At 48.5% G+C, this 27,249-nt stretch overlaps 1 protein-coding gene across 3 annotated transcripts in view; it reads right to left on the bottom strand.

Moving 5' to 3' along the window:
* The window catches only part of RXFP2 (relaxin family peptide receptor 2), a 589,575-nt gene that overhangs the window by 310,165 nt on the left and 252,161 nt on the right, over positions 1-27,249 (bottom strand). For all 3 annotated transcript variants that reach the window (XM_063951765.1, XM_063951767.1, XM_063951766.1), the window contains exon 2: positions 27,087-27,215. In XM_063951765.1, the coding sequence (XP_063807835.1) occupies positions 27,087-27,215 (129 nt within the window). The remainder of the gene's footprint in view (positions 1-27,086; positions 27,216-27,249) is intronic.

Below are 27,249 nucleotides of genomic sequence, written 5' to 3'. Positions count from 1 at the left end.
TTGGTCATTCCTATGTTTTTTGGGCGGAGAAACATCCCATGGCGTCTAGGGCGACTGAGATTTTTGGGTCCAGGCAATTTAGATGGTTAGGTGTTAGGGGCATGTTATGGGGTGATCTGTTGCGCGTCCTTTTTTCTCGGGAGCGCCGCTGGGGTCGCCCCAGTTGTATTATCATTCATTTGGGTGGTAATGATCTGGGCCGAGTTAAAGGCATAGACTTGATTTTGTCTATAAAGGCGGATGTGGTGGCGATACGTTGTCACTGGCCTGGGGTATGCATTGTCTGGTCGGAAATGGTGCCCCGTTTCCATTGGCGTGGTGCGGTGCGTTTCTCGGCGCTGGAGAAAGCACGCAAAAAGGTGAACTCGACGGTGTCTCTTTTTGTCAAGGCCATAGGCGGAGTGGCAATTAAGCATCCTCTGCTGGTGCTGCGGAACAGGCAGTTCTATAGAGACGATGGGGTTCACCTTTCTCCGGAAGGAGTGCAGTTTTTTCTGGAGGATATTTTCGGTCTTTTTCGTTAGAGCTAGTTAGTTTCTGGTTGGTTAATGTTCTGTTTGCGGATGGCGGTGGCGGTTTGGTAAACCTTGGTGGCGGGAAATCGCTGCCAACCAGCTTTAGAAGGACGGCAGGTGTGTCCTTCTTTTCTTGCGGTTGGACATTTAGACGTTCCCCTGCGGGAACCGAACGTTTGCCAGAGAAAGAGGGGTAAGGCCAGCACAATGCGGGTTATGCGGGAAGGAGGCGGGGTATGTGTACTCCCCTCCTTGGTTTGGTGGTTTTTCATCTAGGTGACTGGTGCTGGTGTTTGGCAGCGGTTTTCTGTTTTTGCCATCCTCCAAACTAAAGTTAAATATATATTCAAATCAATTCTAATTCGGCCTCAATTATTAGTTTAAAGAGTTGGTCAGCGATTAATAAACATCGTCTGACCTTTAACTCCAGCTACTGTGTCCGTGTCTTTATTTCAGTGTGTTGTGTGGTTTTATTTAGTGATAAGCTAGCTTAAAGAAAAGGTTTATGTAATCACAATAAAGTTATGAGCGGCTTATAGACTATCAGCCTTTCTAAAGACAACTTTCTGTGAGTCTCGAATGTCATTTGATAAAAACTTATCAAGCTTCAATAAAATAAGAATTTACTTACCGATAATTGTATTTCTCATAGTCCGTAGTGGATGCTGGGGACTCCGTAAGGACCATGGGGAATAGCGGCTCCGCAGGAGACTGGGCACATCTAAAGAAAGCTTTAGGACTATCTGGTGTGCACTGGCTCCTCCCCCCATGACCCTCCTCCAAGCCTCAGTTAGGATACTGTGCCCGGACGAGCGTACACAATAAGGAAGGATTTTGAATCCCGGGTAAGACTCATACCAGCCACACCAATCACACCGTATAACCTGTGATCTGAACCCAGTTAACAGCATGATAACAGAGGAGCCTCTGAAAGATGGCTCACAACAATAATAACCCGATTTTTTGTAACAATAACTATGTACAAACATTGCAGACAATCCGCACTTGGGATGGGCGCCCAGCATCCACTACGGACTATGAGAAATAGAATTATCGGTAAGTAAATTCTTATTTTCTCTAACGTCCTAAGTGGATGCTGGGGACTCCGTAAGGACCATGGGGACTATACCAAAGCTCCCAAACGGGCGGGAGAGTGCGGATGACTCTGCAGCACCAAATGAGAGAACTCCAGGTCCTCCTCAGCCAGGATATCAATTTTGTAGAATTTTACAAACGTATTTGCTCCTGACCAAGTAGCTGCTCGGCAAAGTTGTAAAGCCGAGACCCCTCGGGCAGCCGCCCAAGATGAGCCCACCTTCCTTGTGGAGTGGGCATTTACAGATTTTTGGCTGTGGCAGGCCTGCCACAGAATGTGCAAGCTGAATTGTACTACAAATCCAACGAGCAATAGTCTGCTTAGAAGCAGGAGCACCCAGCTTGTTGGGTGCATACAGGATAAACAGCGAGTCAGATTTCCTGACTCCAGCCGTCCTGGAAACATATATTTTCAGGGCCCTGACAACGTCTAGCAACTTGGAGGCCTCCAAGTCCCTAGTAGCCGCAGGCACCACAAATAGGTTGGTTCAGGTGAAACGCTGAAACCACCTTGGGGAGAAACTGAGGACGAGTCCTCAATTCCGCCCTGTCCGAATGGAAAATCAGATAAGGGCTTTTTCAGGATAAAGCCGCCAATTCTGACACGCGCCTGGCCCAGGCCAGGGCCAATAGCATGACCACTTTTCATGTGAGATATTTTAACTCCACAGATTTAAGTGGTTCAAACCAATGTGACTTTTGGAACCCAAAACTACATTGAGATCCCAAAGTGCCACTGGAGGCACAAAAGGAGGCTGTATATGCAGTACCCCTTTTACAAACGTCTGAACTTCAGGGACTGAAGCTAGTTCTTTTTGGAAGAAAATTGACAGGGCCGAAATTTGAACCTTAATGGACCCCAATTTCAGGCCCATAGACACTCCTGTTTGCAGGAAATGTAGGAATCGACCCAGTTGAATTTCCTCCGTCGGGCCTTACTGGCCTCGCACCACGCAACATATTTTCGCCAATTACGGTGATAATGTTTTTGCGGTTACATCCTTCCTGGCTTTGATCAGGATAGGGATGACTTCATCCGGAATGCCTTTTTTCCTTCAGGATCCGGCGTTCAACCGCCATGCCGTCAAACGCAGCCGCGGTAAGTCTTGGAACAGACAGGGTCCTTGCTGGAGCAGGTCCCTTCTTAGAGGTAGAGGCCACGGATCCTCCGTGAGCATCTCTTGAAGTTCCGGTTACCAAGTCCTTCTTGGCCAATCCGGAACCACGAATATAGTGCTTACTCCTCTCCATCTTATCAATCTCAGTACCTTGGGTATGAGAGGCAGAGGAGGGAACACATACCCTGACTGGTACACCCACGGTGTTACCAGAGCGTCTACAGCTTATTGCCTGAGGGTCCCTGGACCTGGCGCAATACCTGTCGAGTTTTTAATCATGTGGAAGACTTCTGGGTGAAGTCCCCACTCTCCCGGGTGGAGGTCGTGCTGAGGAAGTCTGCTTCCCAGTTGTCCACTCCCGGAATGAATACTGCTGACATTGCTATCACATGATTTTCCGCCCAGCGAAGAATCCTTGCAGCTTCTGCCATTGCCCTCCTGCTTCTTGTGCCACCCTGTCTGTTTACGTGGGTGACTGCCGTGATGTTGTCCGACTGGATCAACACCGGCTGACCTTGAAGCAGAGGTCTTGCTAAGCTTAGAGCATTGTAAATGTCCCTTAGCTTCAGGATATTTATGTGAAGTGATGTCTCCAGGCTTGACCATAAGCCCTGGATATTCCTTCCCTGTGTGACTGCTCCCCAGCCTCGCAGGCTGGCATTCGTGGTCACCAGGACCCAGTCCTGAATGCCTAATCTGCGGCCCTCTAGAAGATGAGCACTCTGCAACCACCACAGGAGGGACACCCTTGACCTTGGTGACAGGGTTATCCGCTGATGCATCTGAAGATGCAACCTGGACCATTTTTCCAGCAGGTCCCACTGGAAAGTTCTTGCGTGGAATCTGCCGAATGGGATTGCTTCGTAGGAAGCCACCATTTTACCCAGAACCCTTGTGCATTGATGCACTGAGACTTGGCTCGGTTTTAGGAGGTTCCTGACTAGCTCGGATAACTCCCTGGCTTTCTCCTCCGGGAGAAACACCTTTTTCTGGACTGTGTCCAGGATCATCCCTAGGAACAGAAGACACGTCGTCGGAACCAGGTGCGATTTTGGAATATTGAGAATCCAATCGTGCTGCCGCAACACTACCTGAGATAGTGCTACACCGACCTCCAACTGTTCCCTGGATCTTACCCTTATCAGGGAATTGTCCAAGTAAGGGATAACTAAAATTCCCTTCCTTCGAAGGAATATCATCATTTCGGCCATTACCTTGGTAAAGACCCGGGGTGCCGTGGACCATCCATACGGCAGCGTCTGAACTGATAGTGACAGTTCTGTACCATAAACCTGAGGTACCCTTGGTGAGAAGGGTAATTTTTTACATGAAGGTAAGCATCCTTGATGTCCCGAGACATCATGTAGTCCCCTTCTTCCAGGTTCGCAATCACTGCTCTGAGTGACTCAATCTTGAATTTGAACCTCTGTATGTAAGTGTTCAAAGATTTTAGATTTAGAATCGGTCTCACCGAGCCGTCCGGCTTCGGTACCACAACAGTGTGGAATAATACCCCGTTCCCTGTTGCAGGAGGGGTATCTTGATTATCACCTGCTGGGAATACAGCTTGTGAATGGCTTCCAAAACTGTCTCCCTGTCAGAAGGAGACATCGGTAAAGCCGACTTTAGGAAACGGCGAGGGGGAGACGTCTCGAATTCTAATTTGTACCCCTGAGATATCACCTGAAGGATCCAGGGGTCTACTTGCGAGTGAGCCCACTGCGCGCTGAAATTCATTGAGACGGGCCCCCCACCGTGCCTGATTCTGCTTGTAAAGCCCCAGCGTATACTGAGGGCTTGGCAGAGGCGGGAGAGGGTTTCTGTTCCTGGGAACTGGCTGATTTCTGCAGCCTTTTTCCTCTCCCTCTGTCACGGGGCAGAAATGAGGAACCTTTTGCCCGCTTGTCCACGAAAAGACTGCGCCTGATAATACGTCGTCTTCTCATGTTGAGAGGCGACCTGGGGTACAAACGTGGAATTCCCAGCTGTTGCCGTGGCCACCAGGTCTGAAAGACCGACCCCAAATAACTCCTCCCCTTAATAAAGCAATACTTCCAAATGCCGTTTGGAATCCGCATCACCTGACCACTGACGTGTCCATAACCCTCTACTGGTAGAAATGGACAACGCACTTAGACTTGATGCCAGTCGGCAAATATTCCGCTGTGCATCACGCATATATAGAAATGCATCTTTTAAATGCTCTATAGGCAAAAATATACTGTCCCTATCTAGGGTATCAATATTTTCAGTCAGGGAATCCGACCACGCCAACCCAGCACTGCACATCCAGGCTGAGGCGATTGCTGGTCGCAGTATAACACCAGTATGTGTGTAAATACCTTTTAGGATACCCTCCTGCTTTCTATCAGCAGGATCCTTAAGGGCGGCCATCTCAGGCGAAGGTAGAGCCCTTACAAGCGTGTGAGCGCTTTATCCACCCTAGGGGGTGTTTCCCAACGCACCCTAACCTCTGGCGGGAAAGGATATAAAGCCAATAACATTTTAGAAATTATCAGTTGTTATCGGGGGAAACCCACGCATCATCACACACCTCATTTAATTTCTCAGATTCAGGAAAACTACAGGTAGTTTTTCCTCACCGAACATAATACCCCTTTTTGGTGGTACTCGTATTATCAGAAATGTGTAAAACATTTTTCATTGCCTCAATCATGTAACGTGTGGCCCTACTGGAAGTCACATTTGTCTCTTCACCGTCGACACTGGAGTCAGTATCCGTGTCGGCGTCTATATCTGCCATCTGAGGTAACGGGCGCTTTAGAGCCCCTGACGGCCTATGAGACGTCTGGACAGGCACAAGCTGAGTAGCCGGCTGTCTCATGTCAACCACTGTCTTTTATACAGAGCTGACACTGTCACGTAATTCCTTCCAACAGTTCATCCACTCAGGTGTCGACCCCCTAGGGGGTGACATCACTATTACAGGCAATCTGCTCCGTCTCCACATCATTTTTCTCCTCATACATGTCGACACAAAAGTACCGACATACAGCACACACACAGGGAATGCTCTGATAGAGGACAGGACCCCACTAGCCCTTTGGGGAGACAGAGGGAGAGTTTGCCAGCACACACCAGAGCGCTATATATATACAGGGATAACCTTATATAAGTGTTTTTCCCCTTATAGCTGCTGTATCTTTAATACTGCGCCTAATTAGTACCCCCCTCTCTTTTTTAACCCTTTCTGTAGTGTAGTGACTGCAGGGGAGAGCCAGGGAGCTTCCCTCCAACGGAGCTGTGAGGGAAAATGGCGCCAGTGTGCTGAGGAGATAGGCTCCGCCCCCTTATCGGCGGCCTTATCACCCGTTTTTCTATGTATTCTGGCAGGGGTTAAATGCATCCATATAGCCCAGGAGCTATATGTGATGCATTTCTTTTGCCATCCAAGGTGTTTTTATTGCGTCTCAGGGCGCCCCCCCCCCAGCGCCCTGCACCCTCAGTGACCGAAGTGTGAAGTGTGCTGAGAGCAATGGCGCACAGCTGCAGTGCTGTGCGCTACCTTGTTGAAGACAGGACGTCTTCTGCCGCCGATTTTCCGGACCTCTTCTGCCTTCTGGCTCTGTAAGGGGGCCGGCGGCGCGGCTCTGGGACCCATCCAAGCTGGGCCTGTGATTGTCCCTCTGGAGCTAATGTCCAGTAGCCTAAGAAGCCCAATCCACTCTGCACGCAGGTGAGTTCGCTTCTTCTCCCCTTAGTCCCTCGATGCAGTGAGCATGTTGCCAGCAGGTCTCACTGAAAATAAAAAACCTAAACTAAAACTTTCACTAAGAAGCTCAGGAGAGCCCCTAGTGTGCACCCTTCTCGTTCGGGCACAGAGATCTAACTGAGGCTTGGAGGAGGGTCATGGGGGGGAGGAGCCAGTGCACACCAGATAGTCCTAAAGCTTTCTTTAGATGTGCCCAGTCTCCTGCGGAGCCGCTATTCCCCATGGTCCTTACGGAGTCCCCAGCATCCACTTAGGACGTTAGAGAAACTATAGTTTTTGTTGATAATACGTTTAATCTCGGTGGCTGATGTATTATATTTCGTTACAAAAGTCATTGAATGTTTAGAGTTAGTTTCTAGTTTTTTCTTCTTATTTTTCTTAGGCACGAGGAGACCTTCTCTATCCATTGAATTAACCTCTATACGCATTTTTTCTAATAGATTTTTAGGGTACCCTTGTTTTAAGAAAGATGCAAACAAGGCTTCTATCTGTGTGTTGTAATCCGTATCATTAGAACAATTTCTACGGATTCGCATAAATTGGCCTTTTGGAATATTAGTTTTCCAACTCTTGTGATGGCAACTATCGAAGTGAAGATACTTATTGCTATCTACATCCTTAGTGAACGTAACAGTGTGAAGTTGTTTATCAATTACTTTTACTGTAATATCCAAAAAATTAAGAGAAGTATCACTTACATTATGTGTGAACTTCAAATTAAATTCGTTATTATTAAAACTCTGGATTAAATCTGTGACTGTGGTGTAATCCCCATCCCAAATAATAAATAAATCATCTATATATCGCCCGGAGTACAGTGCAGAGTTTTGCTGACCAGTGACCACCAGTATATAATATATAGCATTACGGTACAGTAGGCCACTGCTGTACCTACCTCTGTGTCGTCATTAAGTATACTATCCATCTAGATTCTATACCTGTGGTGCATTTCGGTTGTGCAGTTTGCTGACACAGTGACCACCAGTATACTATATATAGCAGTACGGTACGGAAGGCCACTGCTGTACCTACCTCTGTGTCGTCATTAAGTATACTATCCATCTACATTCTATACCTGTGGTGCATTTTAGTTTTGCAGTTTGCTGACACAGTGACCACCAGTATACTATATATAGCAGTACGGTACGGAAGGCCACTGCTGTACCTACCTCTGTGTCGTCATTAAGTATACTATCCATCTACATTCTATACCTGTGGTGCATTTTAGTTTTGCAGTTTGCCGACACAGTGACCACCAGTATACTATATATAGCAGTACGGTACGGAAGGCCACTGCTGTACCTACCTCTGTGTCGTCATTAAGTATACTATCCATCTACATTCTATACCTGTGGTGCATTTTAGTTTTGCAGTTTGCTAACACAGTGACCACCAGTATACTATATATAGCAGTACGGTACGGAAGGCCACTGCTGTACCTACCTCTGTGTCGTCATTAAGTATACTATCCATCTACATTCTATACCTGTGGTGCATTTTAGTTTTTCAGTTTGCTGACACAGTGACCACCAGTATACTATATATAGCAGTACAGTACGGAAGGCCACTGCTATAACTACCTCTGTGTTGTCATTAAGTATACTATCCATCTACATTCTATACCTGTGGTGCATTTTAGTTTTGCAGTTTGCTGACACAGTGACCACCAGTATACTATATATAGCAGTACGGTGCGGAAGGCAACTGCTGTACCTACCTCTGTGTCGTCAAGTATACTATCCATCTACATTCTATACCTGTGGTGCGACCTTGGTGCGCCTCCTTTTTTCTTTGCATCATGTGCTGTTTGGGGACAATTTTTTTGAAGTGCCATCCTGCCTGACACTGCAGTGCCACTCCTAGATGGGCCAGGTGTTTGTGTCGGCCACTTGTGTCGCTTAGCTTAGTCACACAGCGACCTTGGTGCGCCTCTTTTTTTCTTTGCATCATGTGCTGTTTGGGGACAATTTTTTGGAAGTGCCATCCTGTCTGACACTGCAGTGCCACTCCTAGATGGGCCAGGTGTTTGTGTCGGCCACTTGTGTCGCTTAGCTTAGTCCCACAGCGACCTTGGTGCGCCTCTTTTTTTCTTTGCATCATGTGCTGTTTGGGGACAATTTTTTTGAAGTGCCATCCTGTCTGACACTGCAGTGCCACTCCTAGATGGGCCAGGTGTTTGTGTCGGCCACTTGTGTCGCTTAGCTTAGTCACACAGCGACCTTGGTGCGCCTCTTTTTTCTTTGCATCATGTGCTGTTTGAGGACAATTTTTTTGAAGTGCCATCCTGTCTGACTCTGCAGTGCCACTCCTAGATGGGCCAGGTGTTTGTGTCGGCCACTTGTGTCGCTTAGCTTAGTCACACAGCGACCTTGGTGCGCCTCTTTTTTTATTTGCATCATATGCTGTTTGGGGACAATTTTTTTGAAGTGCCATCCTGTCTGACACTGCAGTGCCACTCCTAGATGGGCCAGGTGTTTGTGTCGGCCACTTGTGTCGCTTAGCTTAGTCACACAGCGACCTTGGTGCGCCTCTTTTTTTCTTTGCATCATGTGCTGTTTGAGGACAATTTTTTTGAAGTGCCATCCTGTCTGACTCTGCAGTGCCACTCCTAGATGGGCCAGGTGTTTGTGTCGGCCACTTGTGTCGCTTAGCTTAGTCACACAGCGACCTTGGTGCGCCTCTTTTTTTATTTGCATCATATGCTGTTTGGGGACAATTTTTTTGAAGTGCCATCCTGTCTGACTCTGCAGTGCCACTCCTAGATGGGCCAGGTGTTTGTGTCGGCCACTTGTGTCGCTTAGCTTAGTCATCCAGCGACCTCGGTGCAAATTTTAGGACTAAAAATAATATTGTGAGGTGTTCAGAATAGACTGGAAATGAGTGGAAATTATGGTTATTGAGGTTAAGAATACTATGGGATGAAAATGACCCCCAAATTCTATGATTTAAGCTGTTTTTTAGGGTTTTTTGAAAAAAAACACCCGAATCCGACAAAAAATTTTCGGTGAGGTTTTGCCAAAACGCGTCCGAATCCAAAACACGGCCGCGGAACCGAATCCAAAACCAAAACACAAAACCCAAAAAATGTCCGGTGCACATCACTACTTCTCCGTCACTGGGGGTCCCTAATACTAGGTATGGGTCCGGGGTGTCATGTGGCCTTACACTGGGCATTTAGACCCAGACATATATTTATGAAGTGGGTGTGGGGTGCGGTGGCCCGTGTCGGTATGGCTGGGCGGCTTCAGGTCGGCACACCCTAACACTTTATTAACACTCATGATTTTCCCTATCACTTTGTATATATTTTTGTTTTTTAATCACACTTCACTTATATAGCACTTCTGTGCTTCTTATTAACCCTTATTAATTTTCACCTGTGTGCTGACCTGGGGTAGCCGACCTGTGCCGGCATGATGGGGTCCTGCACCCCGGACCCATACCTAGTATTAGGGACCCCCAGTGACGGAGAAGCCTTGTCGATCGGCCTGGGGGCTTAACCCTATATCTGCAGATATACGCAACTAAGATGTCCGTATTATCTGACTATTATGTAGTATTATTACTCACTCAGTGTGCATTAGGGAACACAAATTGTTTTTTCTTACACAGAATTACCCCTCCCTTTTAGCACCTGAGTGATATTACATCTGATTGAGCAGCTTTCCAATATTTGTACATATTACAACGTCCACAACTGGACCTCTGGTTAATGGCTTTATTAGTCTTTGAAAGTTGAATGGGGTGATCAGGCTGATATTTGTAATAATTGTTTTTTTACTGTATATAGAAATTTTAGACATAAAGAAATGTAATGTCCTAAGACTAGGTCATACAGTACTAACCCGGACAAGAGATGCTGCAGGCAACTTTGGGGGTGCAGACGATCTAACACGTCATTAAATCCTGCCCCCTAGTGGCAAAATGCTGTTATTGTCCATGTAACGAGGAAGGGGCAGGGCTAAACATCGCGATTTTGTGTCATTTAGCCCCACCGCATTTCCTGGTGTTTTCTCCACATCCTGCCTGATTCCTTATAGATCTGGGAGATCCGGGCCAATCTTCCAGAGGTGTGAAGGACTACCTGAAAATCATGAGTCCCCCAGCAAGTTCCAGGTAAGTATGGACCAGATGCATACATGAAATGCCTCAGTTCTCTCTTTATTATTTTTTCAAAATATTTGGATTGAAACCTAAATAAGGAAACAATAAATTTTATCCAGGGCCAGATTAACAATGGGGCAGATGGAGTTACAGCTCCAGGCCTCCACATAAAAATAGGCCCATCATCATGACAGCATGATGATGATCAGTCACCAGCTGTCCACACAGACGGCCATAAATCATAAGCATTAAATTGTATTTCTATTGTTCACACAAAATGATAACATTTTTATACTTTTACATATTTTGGGAGACATTGGGGCTGATAGTGTAGAGGGTCTACATGGCACTGACCATGCCCACACAGCACTGTCCACACACCCACTGCTGCTCCTAAGGGTATGGGTCATTGGGTCGACCCAACTTAGGTCGACACTCATTAGGTCGACCACTGAAGGTCGTCATTGCCATTAGGTCGACATGCATTTGGTCGACATGGGCTTTAGGTCATCATGTACTAGGTCGACAGGTCAAAAGGTCGACATGAGGTTTTTGGTGTTGTTTTCTCTGTAAAGTGACGGGGAACCCATATTAGTGCACCGTGTCCCCTCGCACTCGGCACAGATTACCGTTCCAATCGTAGTCCACGTGGATCGTTAAGTATGAAAAAATCCAAAAACTGGAATTTTTTCTTTAAAAACTCATGTCGACCTTTTGACCTGTCGACCTAGTACATGTCGATCTAACGTTCATGTCAACCTAATGGCATTGTTGACCTTCAGTGGTCGACCTAATGAGTGTTGACCTAAGTTGTGTCGACCTAACGACCGTAACCCGCTCATATCAGGACCTTGAACATTTTCAGCCCCAGGCCCATGAGGCCCTTAATCCAGCCCTGATTTTATCCTTGTAAATACAAGTTTGCAATTCAGTTCTATTCATTTGCATTCACTATTACAGTAGGTTCCGAAACCACTATAATAGGAATTGCCAGGATCGTAATGGAATTAACTCATTGTCCCAGCATTACTGACAGACTGCCACCTGTGAGGAACAAGAGATGACGGCACCCCTTAATCACACATGGTTTAGGTAGTTGAATTGTGTATGTTATGTGACAGAGGAGATGGCGGGTCCTTAGGCAGTGGCATTCACCGCAGATTTCACCTGTACCCCTCTGACCAGTTCTAGCCTGAAGCTAGTGGACAAAATCATAGCTTTATCTGCTGATAATACTGTAGCAACACCAACTTTGTAGGAATCAACAGTGGGGGGAAATCAATGTTTTCGCTAAATTACAACCCAAATAATAAGGAACAGTTTTGGAAAGGGTTGTGTTGGTCATATTTATACAATGGTACTTAAAAGGCCAGTGACGTGTTACCAGTGAATGTAGAAACAATTGGACGGAATAGATTTTCAGATTCGTATACTGGTTGTGTTGCACTGGCAAGTCTACAAGAATTTTGAGATTTTGCTGATGTATAGTAGAAAGATATTTTCTAACATTGAAAAACCAAACTATGTCATTTGTCTGACATGTGACAGGAAAGTAACCATGTTTTCTGGTGTGAAGTCTTATTCCTTTCACAAGTAACTTGTCCCAAAATCCTGAAGAATTTCTTTGCATCAAACAATTCTTGTTTGTGACATTCCTACAGTGCCAGCTGAAGTGTTGAACAATTGCATTAAGCAAATAGAGAACGAGAAAGAGACAGCTATAGAACTATTAGCTGTGTTCAACACCCGGCTGAGAAATATATGACAGAAAATAAAATGTTCTGCACATTAAACACTGTCACATGCGTTACACAACAAGTGGGGCATAACCCATCAATGTTTACATAGCCAGCGTGAGGTTTTACAATGCCTGCCTGAACTATATATAAAAGTGGGTAGCTCGAACTCCTTTGGAGGAATTACAGTAAGTTCTTTTCCTCCTGGCTTGGTTGAATGACAAAGGAAAGTCTATAGATGTTTCCTTAATCACCGAACATTTGTGCACCATGTAGTGCAAAGTGATCGGCGTGACTTAGACGCTCCGCTATGGGTAACGATTCCAGTACTTTTCTTTTTCAAAAAAATTGCAACTTAATCACATTGTAGCCACATGCAAAGTCACTCCTAGGGGTTATTCATACCCCTTTTCCACTAGCTCCTTAAAACACGGGTAAATGCGCGGGGGCGCGCATTTACCCGTGTTTTTCCATAGTGGAAAAGGGACCCCCTGCAAATTCCCGGATCAATCGCATTGGGCTGGTGTGCACAAGCAAGACAGGACCTGCGTTTGCACTCTAGCGACGCCAACGGGGTTATTGCAGTTGCATCACTCTCTGAATAACCCCCATAGTGCACCAAGTCAAATAGATCAGTAGTTTTGTTGCAGAGGAACTGGTATAAAGTCGCAGATGAAGCATAATGATACATGGCAGGTGATATGGCGCGGTAGCTCGTTCTGTAATTGTGGACATGATTCATAGATGGGTGCAGGGCCGGCTTCAGGCCTACTAGCACCCTGAGCGAGAAAATTTAAAAGCGCCCCCCCCCATGCTCCTGTAAAAGTGGGCGTGGCCTCCTGGAAAAGCGGGCGTGGCCTCGTAACTTCATTTCATCAAACTATAAACAAATATATTTTCACACCCCCTCTACACACACAATTAGCAGCCTTACACATAACAGCCACAGTAGTATTCCTTACACACAATGTCTCCAGTATAGTGTCAGATACACATAATCTCTCCAGCATAGTGCCAGATACACACAATGTCTCCAGTATAGTGCCAGATACACATAATGTCTCCAGTATAGTGCCAGATACACATAATGTCTACAGTATAGTGCCAGATACACATAATGTGCAGTGCCAGACAGACATGATATGCCCCCCAGCAGTGCCAGATAGACATGACATGCCCCCCAGCAGTGCCAGCTACACATGACATGCCCCCCAGCAGTGCCAGCTACACATGACATGCCCCGCAGCAGTGCCAGCTACACGTGACATGCCCCGCAGCAGTGCCAGCTACACGTAACATGCCACCCAACAGTGCCAGCTACACGTGACATGCCCCCCAGCATTGCCAGCTACACGTGACATGCCCCCCAGCAGTGCCAGCTACACGTGACATGCCCCCCAGCAGTGCCAGGTACACGTGACATGCCCCCCAGCAGTGCCAGCTACACATGATAGTATTCACTTTTTAGGGCAGGTTGCTGGTCACAGGGAGGGCACATTTTAAAGTTAGGAGGGCAAAATTATGTACATACTGTAATGCTTGTTGTTCCCATTCCTACACGCTAAAGCATGGACCGTGTGCGCCGAAGGCGCGCAGCAAAAATTTAGGGGAGTTACTTCTTGGGGAAGGTGCATGGCCACATAATAGTGGCAATTCACATTACACCACACAGTAGTGCAGCTAATACACATTGGATCAGGTAGAACCTCCTAGACACTTTGCGCCAGGCACAGCACGTTAGACACTTTGCGCCAGGCACAGCACGATAGACACTTTGCGCCAGGCACAGCACTGAGACACATTGCGCCAGGCAGAGCACGTTAGACACTTTGCACCAGGCACAGCACGTTAGACACTTTGCGCCAGGCAGAGCACATTAGACACTTTGCGCCAGGCACAGCACTGAGACACATTGCACCAGGTAGAGCACTGAGACACATTGCGCCAGGCAGAGCACGTTAGACACATATTGTGCCAGGTAGAGCACTGAGACACATTGTGCCAGGTAGAGCATTGAGACACATTGCCCAGCCACAGACGCCTAGCGGGAACACTACATGATATGCCCCCCAGCAGTGCCAGCTACATGTGACATGCCCCCCAGCAGTGCCAGCTACACGTGACATGCCCCCCAGCAGTGCCAGCTACACGTGACATGCCCCCCAGCAGTGCCAGCTACACGTGATATGCCCCCCAGCAGTGCCAGCTACATAAATGGCCACACAGTGCCAGATACATAAATGCCCCCACAGTGCCAGATACATAAATGCCCCCACAGTGCAGATATGCCCCCACAGTGCCAGATACATAAATGCCTGACCGTGTGCCAGATACATAAATGCCCCCACAGTGCCAGATACATAAATACCCCCACAGTGCAGATATGCCTCCACAGTGCCAGATACATAAATTCCCCCACAGTGCCAGATACATAAATGCCCCAACAGTGCAGATATGCCCCAACAGTGCCAGATACATAAATGCCCCCACAGTGCCAGATACATAAATGCCCCCACAGTGCAGATATGCCCCCACAGTGCCAGATACATAAATGCCCCCACAGTGCAGATATGCCCCCACAGTGCCAGATACATAAATGCCCCCACAGTGCCAGATACATAAATGCCCCCACAGTGCCAGATACATACATGCCCCCACAGTGCAGATATGCCTCCACAGTGCCAAATACATAAGTGCCCCCACAGTGCCAGAAACATAAATGCCCCCACAGTACAGATATGCCCCCACAGTGCCAGATACATACATGCCCCGACAGTGCCAGATACATACATGCCCCCACAGTGCAGAAATGCCCCCAAAGTGCCAGATATGACCCCCACAGTGGCTTGCCCAATACCTGCGGTGCTGCAGGGAGCGGGAAGTCTGCTGAGGGTGCGGGCGGAGTGACTGTACATACTCTGTCTCTGTTGTATGTGCTGATGTCAGACGCCAGCGCCGCTGAAGGCGCATAGCGCGCACACAACAGGGCAGGCTGGGCGGTTAGCGCTGCAGGCTGGCACGGCTCCAGGCACGAATATGGCGGCGCCAGTGCGCGCCGCCCATTAAGGGTGGCGCCCCGCGCGGCCGCTCTATTCAAACATGCCTGGAGCCGGCCCTGGATTGGTGCAATATCGATAAACGCAATGGAGATATTCTTTGCTACTTTCCGGGAATATTAGTCGTACTGCGCATGTGCCGCGATGGTCTTGTGTCGGAGGTCGCAGTGAGGATTTATTCACAAAGTGAATGACAGTCAGGGAGTATTTGTGGACGTTATGGGGGAGTGGCGACTCAAACACAGGTATAGTCATGACTAGTGGCTGATCCAGAGGTGGGGCTGCAGCACAGTCCATAATTCAAATAGGGGAGCCACACCAACTGCCAGAGAGTCCTGGCCGGCGATGTTTGGCAGTGCTTGAAGTGGCAGTAGGTGTGGCTCCCCTATTTGAATTTTGGACTGTGCTGCAGCCCCACCTCTGCAACTGCCACTTGTAATGACCATATTTGGGGGCGTGCAACAGATTGTGACTGCCATCCTGTCTGCAGTTACAGTGGCTCCAGTGTCTTCCAGCGGCCATGCTGTGTGATCACAGTGTTACTCAGAAGATTGGTTGTGTCTTTGAATGCAATAGGTGGTTCAGAGTTGCCTTCAGTAGATGTCTTAATACAGCTCCTGGTAACTGTGACATTTGCATATTTTCGCACACGAAATCACAGCTGTGTCCATCTCTGAATCAGGCCTTGAGTTTGAATTTCTCCCCCTTTGCATCTCTCCAAGCCACAGATACGAAATCTGCATACGGACTTACAGTAGGTGTAGGAGAGTTATGCACAATACATATTTGCATATTTTACGCTAATCATTTCAGCATGAGACTCTGTAGATGTTGAAAAGGTTTTAGTACAAAGTTTACCTAGGTTTTTGATCAGCTAAACTATTTCAATTAAAAAAAGAAATTATATATATATATATATATATATATATATATATATATATAGAGAGAGAGAGAGAGAGAGAGAGAGAAAGCAGCTGCTCCGGCACTCCACGAAGTCCAATGCTGGACTGATGCTGCTCTGGTGCCCTCCCCAACCGGGAACCGGTGGTATGCAGTGGAAGAAACGAGGCGGCACTCAAGAGACTTTTCACTTCAATCATGTAATTGTGCAAATGGTGCAAATGGTCACATCAACGTTTCTGGGACCTGATCCCCTTCTTCCGGATAACAGTGGTGCAAAACAAGAGTGTTTAAATAAGGTTAGAAACACTTACCCCCTGACCCCATTCAGTCACATGCTGCAGTGCATCTCTCTTGCCGCCCGCTCAGGACTTCCGCCCGGCTCACTGTCGCCTCGGCGGGACCGGAAGTGACGTCGCGGGAGCGAGCCGCGTCACCATGGCAACCGCTCAAGGCATACTCACTGTCTGAGCGTCTCCTCCTGGCCGCGTCTCTCTCACTTCCGCCCAGACGTCCACAAGTGCCGTGATGTGGCTCCAGATCTCGCGGCACTTGTGGACGTCTGGGCGGAAGTGAGAGAGACGCGACCAGGAGGAGACGCTCAGACAGTGAGTATGCCTTGAGCGGTTGCCATGGTGACGCGGCTCGCTCCCGCGACGTCACTTCCGGTCCCGCCGAGGCGCCAGTGAGCCGGGCGGAAGTCCTGAGCGGGCGGGCAGAGAGATGCGCTGCAGCATGTGACTGAATGGGGTCAGGGGGTAAGTGTTTCTAACCTTATTCAAACACTCTTGTTGTGCACCACTGTTATCCTGAAGAAGGAGACCAGGTCCCCGAAACGTTGATGTGACCATTTGCACAATTACACGATTGAAGTGAAAAGTCTCTGAGTGCCGCCTCGTTTCTTCCACTATATATATATATATATATATATATATATATATATATATATATATAACAATACATATATATAGAACTTGTCATCAAATTTAAATTATGAGCGTGGCTCAATAAGTAAGGTAACAAGGCCTCTCATGTGTGTAGTGTTGTCTATTGCTTTCTTATTTCCCGCCAGGCCAGAGCAGGGAGACCACTGCTTCCCCTCACGCCCATTAGACTGTGCCTCAGTCATACTGTCCCAGCATCAGATGTAAGATGGCGGAGGAGGCATAAATATGGTCAAACATTGAGGTGCGTAGTGTGGTCAGATTTCTGCATGTATAGGGCACATCAACAGCTGAAATTCGGGTTGGTGCACTGCCTTTTTCATAACGGCAGGATTCAAGACCAGCAGCAATCCGACTGGCCAAGCACGTCCACCACAGATGCCAATTTAAACCGCATTGAAGGCCTGATTCAGGAGGACAGACACATACAAGTCAGCGCTATTGCTAATGAACTGAACATCTTAGTGGGTACTGTGCACAACATCGTTCATGAGCAACTGGGGTACAGATGGAGCCACGCTAGTTGTGACTCCGTCTGTGACTAGGCGCACCCTATCGCAGAGTGTGACCTGTCCGCCTGGGCATGTGCGCCCGTGACGGAGACGCACCCCATTCACTTGAATGGAGAGCGTCTCCTCTCGCGTGCCCAGACAGAGATGCTCTGAATGGGAGCGCCTCTGTGCACTTCTGACGTGACTAGGCGGACAGATCGCCTAGTCACGCCGGGAGTGCTCGTTTGGGATGGAGCCGCCTCAGATGAGCGCAGCTCCGTCTGTACATCAGGTGTTTGACACTGATTTCTTCTATGCCGGGATAGATGCCTTGGTGTACAGTTGGAATAAATACTTAGACAAGTATGGGGACTATGTGGAAAAATAATCTGTACCAGGGCCATACTATTAGATTAGACATATATGTACGAGTTGAATACATTAACGCAATGAGAGGTCTCGTTACCTTATTTATTGGACCACCCTCATAGTTACGTTTGATGGCACCAGATGCAGTATTTTTATAACCTGGTTTCTGGGAGCTAACATGTATCAATTCCGCACACTCCTCCAAAGAGGAAGGACGTGCCCTTGAGTCTCCCAGTGAGACTGCGTTCTACTACATACTCCACTGTGTCACCATCACCACATACCCTGGTATATTGTGTAACTACTGTGTTAACCAAGTGTTATTCTGCAACTCATTCCGCGTGGTTAATAAAACACAACCTGGTTAAGTTATTCATTGTGTAGACTGACCTCCATCACAAAACGCTGGCACCTACTGTAGCTGTATATCAACACCTATAGGATCTGCCAATAACACTGACATTAGCAATAGGATCTCTCTGCAGTGACTGACAGTTTGATATGACAATGTCTGGCAAGGGTGTAGTACGGTATGCCGGCGGCCGGGCTCCCAGCGGCCAGCATACCGGCGCCGGAATCCCGACCGCCGACATACCTACAGCTGGGCGAGCGCAAATGAGCCCCTTGCGGGCAAGGTGGGATGCCACGCTATCCTCCCTCCATGGGGGGCGTGGACCCCCAAGAGGGAGAAAAGGTGTTGGTATGCCAGGTGTCGTGGTTTCTGGCGCCGATATACTGTGCGCCGGGATCCCAACAGCCGGCAAACTGAAGACCACCCATCTGGCAAGAGTTCTGACTACCCAATGACAACTGACCACTACTTGTCTCTCTTTAAATCAACTCTGCCATTTTGTTACTGATGTTTGCACAGGTGAGCGAGTATTTGCTACTGTACATGCATGCAAAGTCTTACTGTGCACACGTGAACCAAAGTGTACAAGGGCGTGTGCATTTTCAAACATACTTGAGACAATTCTGCGATCTATGGATAGTTCAGGATGGAGACTGGGAGGTGACCTAATATCATTGCAAAAGGGGCGTGGCGTGGGAGTGTCATACTCATGTGCCAGGGAACGGCTGCTGGAGGAATTGATTTTGCGACCAATGAGGCATCAATGGCAGACTGTCATGTGACATCCTCCTGAATTCTTGAGCAGCTGATGAGACTGCTGGGAACTGAAGTCTGTGTTCTGCCTATGTAATGACAGGTGCGTATGCTGAAGTGCTATAAAGGAGTCAGACGCATTCCCTCGCGTAGTAGGTTATAGAATGGGATCAATAATGCTGTGGCCAAATTGCATTCACACAAATGTTGGTATCAGTGAGTTGATGAGTTCCATATACAGTATGTCATTGCCTGAGCCTAAAGGAGGCAGATATCCTGCTTCATGTTTTATGCCCTGTCAGTTGTTTTCTGTTTTATTCCCATTACCATAGCTCATACTCTATGCTATACTGTATGCCCTGTCAATGCAGATCAAGGACTCAGAGCAGAAAGAGAATAGTATTGATCTTATTACTTTAATGGTGTGGCCAACTTCCGCAGCACATGGCCTTCTCCTTCACACGATGCTGGAAGGACACTACGTGCCAGCAGCACATCTGGGATAAGAGGAGTAGGGACATGCAGTCTGCATCACGTGGTGCTTTGCAGGATGGAGCTTTGTTATTTCGGCTTGCTTTACAAAAGTGAGATACAGTACTGAAGGAATTTTATGGGATGAGTTGAACCTATTGGCTGCAAAGTTGTTTTATATTTTGCTTGCACTGCAGGGATGGGATATGGGCGTCAAGTCGACACAGATTAGGTCAACAATCATTAGGTCAACCACTGAATGTCGGCATGCATTAGGTCGACATGGTCAATAGGTCGACAGGTCAAAAGGTCGACATGTGGTGTAAAAATTTTTTTTTAGGATTTTTCCATACTTGACGATCCACGTGGACTACGATTGGAACTGTAAACTTGCCCGAACGCCATGCGAGGGGACACGGTGCACTAATTGGGGTTCCCCGTCAATTTACGAAGAAAACGACACTAAAAACAGTCCAAAAACTCATGTCGACCTTTTCACCTGTCGACCTAGTGCATGCCGACCTAATGCCCATGTTGACCTTCAGTGGTCGACCTAATAACTGTCGACCTAAGTTGGGTCGACCCAACGACCCATACCCGCAGGGACAGATATTTTATATAATGAGCACATTAAAAAAAAGTAGGCGCAGCAACAGCAGAATAGTGTTGTGCCTATTTCAGCCTCACACCAAATTTCAAAAGCTCAAAATGTGGCCACTGTTAGAACAAGGTGGTTCATGAGCAGTGAGCCACTGTTACTCACTTCTGCATCATGGCCACGGGTTGCATAGCAACTGGGATGATGGCTTATACATGTAGTGGCCACCTCATTTTATTGGGCTGAACACTCCTGTGCTAATTTGTTCTTATTGAGTCATATGATCTTACAATACAAGGAGAAATTAAAACACTTTGCCTGAGATAGTTTCAGCTACAGTTATGCCGGTTTAGCACTGGAGCAATGGCAATTGTTAGTGATGGCAGAGCTGAATTCCCTTCGGCCTGGACCAGCACAGGTCGCTAGCGTTGTTGTTCAGGTGGCGGCACAGCAGGGCCGACCAATGACCATCGTTAGTGACCACGGCGCCATTGTGGCAGCCAATCTGAAGCGCCAGCCGTGGGATTTCAAATCCGGCGCCGTCCGCGAGCCAATCACGGCTCGCGGGGCACCGGCCAATCACAGGCGGGCGCGCAAGCCAGTCGGCACTCGCAGCAACATGGGCCCCACCCCCGGCGTGTGACGTCAGACGTCAGGCGGGAGCCGAAGAGGGAGGCTGTGCTAAATAGTGGCGAAGAGCGGGACGGAGAGAAGAGTCCGCGGAGGAGGAGAAGACAGCGGCCGTTTGGAGAAGAGATCCGGTGGCCGCTGCAGAGGCCTGAAGATGCAGGCGTCGGTGGAGAAGATGTCCAGCGGCGGCTGGATGCGGACGAGTGGCGGCAGGCCAGCGGCAGAAGAGCCCATCCAGGCCTAAGAAGCGCTGCAGTGGTGGGAAGCAATGAAGCTGTGAAGTTCTCCACTGCAGCCTTCTCCACCGGCAGGTAGGCCCTTGTAAGGTGCCCCCTGTCACCCTTCTCTCCTCCCTAGACCACCAGGGATCGGGCATTAGGCCCGTGGGGACAGTCAGGCCACAGGCCTGTGGCGCAAGGTAGGCGGGCATTAGGCCCGTGGACAAGTATAGGCAATAGGCCTGTGGGGACAGTAGGAGGGCAATAGGCCCAGTTATTAAGTGCCCCCCCAGGTGAATAAGGGTGGTACTGGGCACTAGGCCCAGGCCACCCCAACGTGCCCAAAGTAGGCAGCCTGAGCCCCACTCTATAAAAGTGATCTGTGCACTAGGCCCAGGTCACTCCACCCAGCCCCACGATAGGTGGGCGCTAGGCCCGTGTGGAAAAGTCAGGCCTCTGGCCTGGGTGCAGACAGGGGGCACTAGGCCCAATTAAGCAGCAAAGGAAAGTGGGTAGGCTGTACGGCACCCACTCCCCAGTAATCGAAAACAGATAGGAATGTAAAGGGACAGCACCGTTGTAAATACTTGGATTGCACTGTGTTTTGTGATGAATATTGTTTCCGTGCAGGGCCAAGTTTGCTGATTCTTTGTGTCTAGTTTGTTGCACCACACACACAGAGCTAGTTTGAGGGCTCTGCCGTTATAGTTAGTGTAGAGGTGTTACACCAGTATAGAGTTGGGCCCTGCACGGCTGTTGTTTGTTTGCCTCCTTACAGGGACCTGTAAGTGGAGAAGAAGTCTGCAGTGCAAGATTGGTAACGGTGAGTAACACCTCTGTCCGTGTGTCCCTTTCGATGTGTGTTTGCCCCTATCTGTCTCCCTTCCTTCAGGGCAAACGGTGAACTTTGCACGCAGGTGCAAGGTTGAATTTACACCTGGTGCGAGAGTATCGATAGGTGAAATTAAGGCTCTGAGGCCGTGCGCCCAGGATGACCTTCACCTGGCCCGAAAGCTCTATTTTTCTCTGTTTCGGAGGGTGTTTCGGTGCACAGTTAGGAGGAACGGCACTCAGCAATCTCCTTCCCCCTAGGTCATCGTGCCCGGGTCCGACTGAAGGTTCCAGGTCCGTTGAAGGTTCCGTGACCTGAAGGTGATAGAGTGCGGCGCCTGGTAAGTAGTGAGTCTACACCTGCACGACAGCAGGCACTACACCACACCGCCACCCTCTTACAATCCGAGCTGCTTCCTAGACTTTTGGCTTGCATTCCATGCTATGATGATTTGTAACTGGCATATACTGTACTGTTTGTCTAATTTATATATGTACTGCGGCAGCATCCCTTGCCAGGGGTTCCTATTACTAACAGGTGTAACTGTGGCCATCGGGCCTAATTCAGACCTGGTCGCATGCAGGCTATTTTTTGCACTGCTGCGACCAGGTAATCACCGCCTACAGGGGAGGGGGTAAACGCTTTGTGGGGGGTGCAGTTTCTGCACAGCCCAAGAAAAACTGCTCCAAATCCTTTAATTGTAATTTTTTTAGTAACCCACATTGCATTCCCCATACTTATAATAGGAAATGCGATGTGGCACGAACTTGTCCAGATGTGACTGAAGAATTTTAGCCGGGCTCCCACCTGCCAGTCTTCCAGGCATTGCGGTCCACCATCATGCTGAAGGCTTTGAGGAAGCAGGCTTGAGGTCTGCTCCTGTGAACCTGCAGTTGCTGGTTTTCGTGGTTTACCTCTAGTGCCTCTGGTGGCTGTAGAAGAACCTCTGGTTTTGCCCTTAAATTTGGCAGTCCGAAAGGACTATGTAGATTAGGTCCTGAGTAGGCCTTCCTGGCTGGGGGAGCTGCAGAAGGAAAATATGTGGACTTTCCTGCAGTAGCTTTGGAGATCCATTTGTCTAGTTCATCTCCAAGTAAGGCCTCTCCTGTGAAGGATAGGCCTTCCACGCCTTTCCTGGAGTCCGCGTTAGCAGTCCACTGGCGTAGCCATAAGCCTCTGTGTGCTGACACTGCCACAGCAGTGGTGCGTGCATTAAGCAATCCTATTTCTTTTATGGCTCCCACCATAAAATTCGCAGAGTCCTGTATATGTTGCTGGAGTAAAATAATATCCCCTTCAGGCAAGGTACCTAACCCCTCAATTAGGTTACCCGACCATTTGACGATGGCCTTAGTAATCCACCCACATGCTATAGTGGGTCTCTGGGCCACCCCAGCAGCTGTATACAAAGATTTGAGAGTATTTTCAATTCTACGATCAGCCGTGTCTTTTAGGGAGGCTGCACCTGGGACAGGCAATACAGTTTTCCGTGACAGTCTAGATACTGATGCATCCACTATCGGTGGATTTTCCCATTTTTTCCTATCCTCAGGAGGAAAGGGAAAAGATGATATCAACCTTTTAGGGATGAGAAATTTCCTATCAGGATTAACCCACGGTTCTTCAAACAGGGTATTTACTGTAGTTCCTTTGACACAGGAAAAGTGGCTGAGGATTTCTTTTTTATATTAAAATAAGATTCCTCAGTCTCCTCTGTTACTTTATCAGGGATATGTAGAACTTCTCTGATAGCTTCTACGAAAGCCTCTATTCCCTATGAGAGCAGCCTCCCCCACCTCTAAGTCCACCTCCCCCTCCTCCATGTCTGACCCCTCATCATCAGAGTCAGACTGCAGGATATGGGCCAAAGGGCGTTTTTGCGGACAAATGGGAGGGGACTGAGACGCTGGTTTGGGTACTGAGTCTCTGTTCATAAACTCAGTCATCGATTTTCTTAAGTATTGCGTCTCTTTCTCATTGCGGGACAATTTAGCAGAAATATTGGAAATCATTCTCCTAATGGAATCCAGCCAAGCTGGCTCTGCCCCGCTAGCCTGGGAAGGTGTACTGCACTGAGTACACTGTGGTAAACCCCCTGGAGAAGCGCAACACTGTGCCTTACATGAAACACACTCTTTATCTGACATACTGTGACAGTGACAGCACACACACAGGAAAAGGTTAAATGCACAATTAACCCACAAAGAGCCCTTCAAGAGAGACACAAGAGATAGTCTGGAGCCAGCACACAGCGCCCTTACTGCTAATGCCAAGCTTAGCCGGGTCGCAGACTAAGTACCCAGATTGGGGACTTCGTACACAAGTAAGCGATCCACCCCTGTTATGACCCCCATGGTACCGCTGAGTCTTCCCACTTTTTTATACTGGCTGAGGTAATTTTAGTGCTTAAAATGGAGTCAGCCTCCTTTTAAGTCTGTAATGCCAGTCTGGGTACTGTGTACAGTGCACACCCGTAGTGTACTTAGACTCAGTTTGCTTACTCAGAAGCGGTGCTCCTGCACTGTGTACTGAATCTGGAGACCCAGCCACCCCACGTAGAAGGCATGCTCTTCTGGTTCTGTTAGGGTTGGCGGCGTGCTGCAGGAATGTACGCTCACCATGGTGGGGCTTGCGAATAGTTCCCTCAGGAGCTAGTGTCCTGTCAGCGGGGAATGGGACCATTAACCCTTCAAGAGGTTGGCCCGTTCCCCCCTTCCCACCTCAAGTCCCACGAAGCAGGCAGGCTGGTGCCATCCAGACCTGCTTGAAAATAACAAACATACAAAATAAATGCAGAAAACTCTTCTGGAGCTTCAAGCGACGTGACCGACTCCTCCGGGCACATTTTCTAAACTGAGTACTAAATGGATTCCCAGTATCCACTAGGACGTAAGAGAGAAAAAAAAAAAAAAAAACACTGCCGTGTGCCCTGTGATAATTACACCAGCTCAGGTTGACGAAATCACAGGGCACCACTGCGATAAGGAGCCATTTGCACAGCTTTCTCTGCCCCTGGCAGAGAAAGCTGTGTGGGGACCGGGCTCCAGTGATCAGCTATGTGCTGCAAAGCGGCAGCTCACTTTACAGCACCGGGGCTCACAGCACAGAAGAAGGCGCCCAGTAGCCTCCTGGAATCAGGGGACACCGGCTTCTGCGACTCGTAAGTTTAAACCCGGGGGGTTGGGCTCTTCTGCAGCGCGGTGGTAGTAGCGACGGGGGAGATCCAGCTGGTGGTGGTAGTGATCGGCGGCGGAGCAGCAGGACATCTGAGTCTTTTTTTTATAAAAAATACCCCGATGATGCTCCGGAGAGGCATCACATGGACAGAGCTTGCTCTTCAGATGCAGATGGTGATAAATAGGCCCCTGGTACCACTTACAGACAGAAAAATTAAAAAAAAACCCGGATTTTTCACAGGTTTGTGTTCCGGGAAAAACCCGGGTTACAGTCCCTTACCCCCTTTCACACAGCAAAGAAAACCCGGAAAATTCCCAGGTCGACCCCTTTCAGACAGAACCCGTGTCAGCCCTGCAATAGACTTGTGTGTCATAAAAAATTGACTGTTTTTATGGCACACAGAGATGAGGTCATGAAAGTAGATGGTGACTGATCACAGCATTGCATTAGCCATGGCCAACGAGTTACTGCTGAGTAGCCCAGAGTTCCTGGCTTATTGCTTGTTTTTTGCTGTTTCACACAGCAAATGAGAGCCTGATGCAGCTGCTAGCACTGTGCTCCCTGGCACAGTCTTCATCTCCCCTGCAGCATAATGATGACCTCAGATGCCAGCGCCAGTGCCACGCCCGCTCAGCTAATCAGAGAGACCCTGCTGCTAAGCCAATCGCCAGTGCCCCGCCAGCTCAGCCAATAAGCGCTGTCAGCCTCGACCCGTTTCTAAAATACTGGGTTGGACCCTTTCAGACAGCCGGCAACCCGTGTAAGAGCCGGGAAAAACCCAGGTAAATTCCTGGGTCGAATTCCCGGGAACTCATCCCGTGTTGACCCTTTCAGACAGAAAAAAATCCCGGGTCGGCCCTTCAGGAGCCGGAAAATTACCGGGTTCTTTTCTCTGTCTGAAAGGGGTATAATTCTGTCTGGATAAATATTCCTTTTGATAGGCTCATAGTTTACTTAACACAAGTAAAGTATAAATACTGGATATTTCCCTGATCTGGATCTCTATTATGCCAGGAATTATATCACTAACTTGTATATTTTGTTTCACAATGGCAGATTTTATTGTTTTGGTTAAAGTACTATACTGTTTTTAATTTCTCTTTACGTTCCACTGCAACAGAGGACCATTTGCATAATAAAGGCCTGCCATACTCATTGTCATTATACTGATATCATTTCTCACATTGATAGCAAGGGGTATATTCAATTGAAGTCGAAAACTGCTGTCTGACGAAAAGACGTCAGTTTTCGACTTTTTAAGGTTGGATCGTGATTCGACCTATTCAATATATCCCAAATAGGATCCCAAATCGGAATAGCGGACGATCCACGTGCTTGTGTCGAAAACGGGGCCGTCCCCTTTTCGACCATCTCAGTCCGACATAAAAAAATGTCAGACTGAGATGAGGGATTAGAGCAGGAGAGGGAGAGAGCCAAGGCGGGGACGGGGTGAGCAGCGCTGGAGGACAGCCGCCGCTCACAGCAGCATCCACCCGGCTCCAGCAAGCGAGATCTAGCTTGCTGGAGCCGGGTGGACGCTGCCGTGAGCGGCGGCAGTGAGAGAGGGGGAGCAGGACGGAGCGGCAGCTGTGACGGGGGACGGAGCGGCAGCTGTGACGGGGGACAGAGCGGCGGCTGTGACGGGGGACAGAGCGGCGGCTGTGACGGGGGACAGAGCGGCGGCTGTGACGGGGGAAGGAGCTGTGAGACAGGAGGGACGGGGGAGAGCAGCCTTACAGCAATGGCTGCTGCTGCTGTAGCGCTGCTCTCCCCCGTCTGCCCGCGGCTCCCCCCCCCCCCCAAATCTCAATTCGACTTTTGTAAAAGCCGAATTGAGATGTCCATTGAATAGGCCAGGGTCGGATCCATTCTGACATATGAATGTCGGAATGGTTCCGACTTCAATTGAATATACCCCTAAAGCTGGTAAATACAGTAATTATCAACATTTGCTTGATAAAGGGACACTAAGTACCAAAAACAGAAGTGCTCACCACAATAATCTTCATCTGCTCCGTTCTCACAGTCCTTTACACCATCACAGTGAAAAGGGCGCGGAAGGCATATTGTGAGGTTCCCACATGGAAAGTAGCCCATTCTGCACACAGACCCAGACAAGGTATCTATAATCATAGAGACAAAGCAATAGCATTAGTC

Source organism: Pseudophryne corroboree, chromosome 2 (assembly GCF_028390025.1).
Source record: "Pseudophryne corroboree isolate aPseCor3 chromosome 2, aPseCor3.hap2, whole genome shotgun sequence".
Lineage (NCBI taxonomy): Eukaryota > Metazoa > Chordata > Amphibia > Anura > Myobatrachidae > Pseudophryne > Pseudophryne corroboree.
This window is presented reverse-complemented; position numbering and strand designations above follow the sequence as displayed.